Raw genomic sequence first — 4,189 nt, 5'->3', positions numbered from 1 at the left:
TTTAAGTTATCTTTTTTTATTAAGGTGCAAAGTATGATTGCAGACAAATGTCAATGTGGATTTCATCTTCATCATCAAAACAGGCCAGGGTAGCATTTAAAATGGCTTCCCAGTGCCCCCTGATGAGTAGCGTGGTCTGTGCTATCAATAATCAATTATGCCAATGTCTGACATCCACCATGTGAGGTGGATCAATCTGCACAAGGTGTCCTCACATTATTACACAAGTAGAGGTACAATCAGTGGTACAATGCAACAATCACCATAAAGATCCATGAAAACAAGCACAACACAGTGTAATAGTATATAGGATTTAGAACAGCAGTTGTAACAGACATTAGTTAGTAGCAGGACTTGCACGCTCTGCTTGCCCACAAGCTGGTCATGAATGGCCTACTTGTCAACCTACATTATGGTTACTATTATAATGCTGAGGAGTCGGACCCCTGGAGCCCCCTCAAGGAGCCCTGGGGGTCCACAGGCCCCACTTTGACAGCCCCTACAGTATGTTTCCAAACTTTCCAGACTGCTGACCAGACTGATGAGGCAAGCAGGATGCGACAGCCAGACTGTGGGCACTGCCCTCGATAGAAGACGATTCTTTAAACGCCGAACTTGAAGAGACGCTGCATCAGACCGCCACATCACACGATTACGTCAGATGTCGTCACATACAACCTTATGTAAAGTGTAACCGTGAGGCGAACCGCAGGATATCTTCTCATGCGGGTTTTCCCAGCTTTCATGCTCCAGTTGACTGCACCCAACCTGACCAGAGTTCCGCGGTCACCAGAACCATCGTCCTGACCAGACAGACACTGAAGTGTTTGCCGTCAGCCTATCGGTCTCGGGCGCATTCTCTCCCACAGCCCACATCACTCTTTATACTCCAAACCATGTCTGACACCAAGGAATCCAAGATAGACCTCGTGAAGAGGTTCCTGAGGTCGTACGACTGGCCGGCCAAGGGCATCGTCTTCAGAGACATCTGTCCCCTGCTGAAGGAGCCCGCCGCTCTGGCGGCGGTGATCGACCTGTTCGAGGAGTACGTGAACCGGCACCACCGGGAGGTGGAGCTGATCGCGGGCGTGGACGCGCGCGGCTTCGTGTTCGGCGCCGTGCTGGCCCAGCGGCTGGGCAAAGGCTTCCTGATGCTCCGGAAGAAGGGCAAGCTGCCCGGGCCCACCATGTCCGTGTCCTACACGCTGGAGTACGGCCAGGCCGAGCTGGAGGTCCAGGCGGATGCCGTGGACCACCCCGGGCAGAAGGTTCTGATCATCGACGACATCCTGGCCACCGGAGGGACCATGGCGGCCGCCTGCGAGCTGATGGCAAAGCAGCAGGCCGAGGTTCTGGCCTGCCTGTTCGTCGTGGAGCTCAAGGATCTGAACGGGGCGCAGAAGGTGCCGCACACCGTCTACTCGCTCATCCAGTACGATTAAGGGGGTGCCGTGTTTGCACTTTGTTTGGACACATCTTGGCCTTTAAATGCGTGAATGTCCGCTGTGAAAGTCCAGGAGGAGCGGTCTCTCTCTCTCGTTTTCGCATTAATGGCTCCCTCCCTCCCAATCATAGCCAATTGATTGAATTGAATGGAACATGAAGAATCTGAATCACACGTTTATCCCATGAGACGTGACCATAGTTATTGTAATATTAAGAAGTTCTGTTTTTGTTTTGAGAAATCAAAAGTCATGACAGAATGCATGACATTGTGATATTGGTGGTCAATGAAGATTCATTTGTTAGTTTTATATTGTTCAAGTTATTTTAAGTTTCACTATATAATAGTCACATGACTTGAAAAGAATTGGGATGGAGTGTCTTTGGCCTACTGGGAGTGGGGGCATGCAAAGCTGTGGACACATTTAACATCTTTATTTGCATTCACATTTTACAAGGAACTTCTTGAACACAAACAATAGTGGATGACTGGATGTGAAAGCTTGAAAGAAACTCTGCAACAAGTGCTTCAGGATACAGATCACGGGTACAGAAAGCATCGCCTTCTCCATATATGGCGACTGCCAATTATTGCAGACACTGAACAGAATTTTGCCGATGCCTTTATATATAGCTCTCGGCTTGGGCATGCCTGCAATCTGCAGGCCCCTCACGACTGATTTATGGACATTACCGAGGCTTCCAAATATGAACACAAGTAGTTTACATTTGTAGCCAAGCTGTACATATACACACACACACACACACACACACGCTCTCATAGTTAGTGCTCACTGCGTTCGCAAATATATAGGGGCCTTGAACGTTTTTCAGACCAAGGACCCCTTAGCCGTGAGATGAAGCTATAGGGACCCCCACTACATATGGGGTTCATGCTAAATGAGTGTTTTCAGACATTTAACAACTTCCTAAACCCTCAATACTTTGTAAACTTCACCTTTGGCTTGGTTCTGTCAATTGAATAAAGTCTAGTCTATTAAATTAGGCCCATATTAGCCAAGCTGTAAAGCAGGAGTCCTATAAGTTTCACTCTGTTTTTTAGGCATGCACCCGGCACCCGCCATTTAAAGCAATTAAGCATAAATCAACATCATTTTTGGTAACATACCTGTTCGCCACCATGGATTCCAGGTGTTTGAATCCATCGGCTTGGCCCAGTGACTGCATACCAACACGCTTGGCCATGTTTGGGAGAGATCTGTGTTGGTGCACTGATAACTGGGGGGTTGTCCGTCAGTGCAGGGGTGTTGAACGGGAAGAATAGGACAGAAGATCCATTTCCCCCTGCTGGGGGCTCCTCACTGGCAGGTGAGCTAGCACTGTAGCAGGGTACAATAGAGCAACACAGACATGTCTGGGGATGATTAGTGGCAATTTTGGCAAAATTACTAAAGTCTGAGAAAAGGATGAAATAAATATGCTACAAGATATAACCTACTTGTTTTCTCCTCTCCTCCTCCTACCTCTTTAGAAATGTTGGAACAGACGGGCGGATCTCTCCAGCCTTCCTGTTAACCTGCACGTCGTTAATGCGCTCGTGTTTATTGACGAAGGCCTTGCTGTTCACGTCCTTCTGAAAGCCGAGCTCTGGTCTTTCTTCTCCTTTGTTCACGTAACTATTCACAAGTGCCGTAGTGACTGTAGCGCACGCTGAGGCCACGCCGGAAACATGCTACACTTTCAACAGGAACACTGTTAAGGCTCATCCATAGTCTGGATTTTCGGTGGTTAGGTGACCACTGAACTACAATATGACGTCACAAGCCGCGGTGAAGAGCAAACCACCGCCACCGCTCCAGCCCTTCTCTCTGTTTTTACTCACCACCGCTCAGCGTTATTTCAGCTCCGGTGGTCAGCTTATCACCGGAGCGGTGGTCACCTCACCACCGAAAATCCAGACTATGAATAGGCCTTTAAGGCTCAAGGCTCGTTCATAGTCTGGATTTTCCGTGTTGAGGTGACCACTGCTCCGGCGGTGAGGTGACCACCGGAGCTGAAATAACGTTGAGCGGTGGTGAGTAAAAACAGAGAGAAGGGCTGGGGCGCGGCTCGTGACGTCATGTTGTAGTTCGGTGGTCACCTCACCACCGAAAATCCAGACTATGAATGAGCCTTTAGGATTAATTAGACGTTGGCGCTACAGGTCTTTTTAACAGCTACACTCTGCAGGGCAGACACATTCTTTTATATTATTGGGGAATTAATTTCGGACATCACGGTTGTAGAGATCTTATGAAAAAAAACATTCTCGAATTGACTAGCTGAGAGATGAAGCAGGGACCCCCTCACTACATATTGGACTAGCTGAGAGATGAAGCAGGGACCCCCTCACTACATATTGGACTAGCTGAGAGACGAAGCAGGGACCCCCTCACTACATATTGGACTAGCTGAGAGACGAAGCAGGGACCCCCTCACTACATATTGGACTAGCTGAGAGATGAAGCAGGGACCCCTCAGGGACCCCCTCACTACATATTGGACTAGCTGAGAGATGAAGCAGGGACCCCCTCACTACATATTGGACTAGCTGAGAGATGAAGCAGGGACCCCTCAGGGACCCCCTCACTACATATTGGATTAATGTTACAAAAAAAAAATCACACCTGTGATTTTGAGGGGGAAGAAATTGCTCTTTGCTGGAAAATGTTTAACTTTTTCACCGTCAGTTGATGCTTCATATCCATATGAGTAAAACTTCCGGATAACATAACAGTATTTCATC

The 4,189-nt window shown here is 48.3% G+C and overlaps 1 protein-coding gene and 1 long non-coding RNA gene across 2 annotated transcripts; one reads left to right on the top strand and one right to left on the bottom strand.

Moving 5' to 3' along the window:
* On the bottom strand, nt 1-725 carry LOC308318293. The gene is made up of 2 exons (XR_013964342.1): nt 626-725; nt 1-529 (listed from the first exon to the last, which is right to left on the bottom strand). It is a non-coding gene; the product is annotated as an uncharacterized lncRNA (long non-coding RNA).
* A 170-nt stretch (nt 726-895) lies between these two features.
* On the top strand, nt 896-1,717 carry LOC308318069 (adenine phosphoribosyltransferase-like). Its single transcript, XM_080767446.1, has one exon. The coding sequence runs from the start codon at nt 897-899 to the stop codon at nt 1,440-1,442; it is 546 nt and encodes a 181-aa protein (XP_080623572.1). The 5' UTR covers nt 896; the 3' UTR covers nt 1,443-1,717.
* The last annotated feature ends 2,472 nt before the right edge of the window (nt 1,718-4,189 follow it).

This window comes from Protomyctophum bolini, assembly GCF_963924005.1.
Source record: "Protomyctophum bolini genome assembly, chromosome: 7".
NCBI lineage: Eukaryota > Metazoa > Chordata > Actinopteri > Myctophiformes > Myctophidae > Protomyctophum > Protomyctophum bolini.
Note: the sequence above shows the minus strand (reverse complement) of the source record. Positions and strands in the feature narration are given on the sequence as shown.

Coding starts and splice junctions, on each gene's coding strand:
- LOC308318069 (XM_080767446.1), top strand. CDS start 897: ATGTCTGACACCAAGGAATCCAAGATAGACCTCGTGAAGAGGTTCCTG.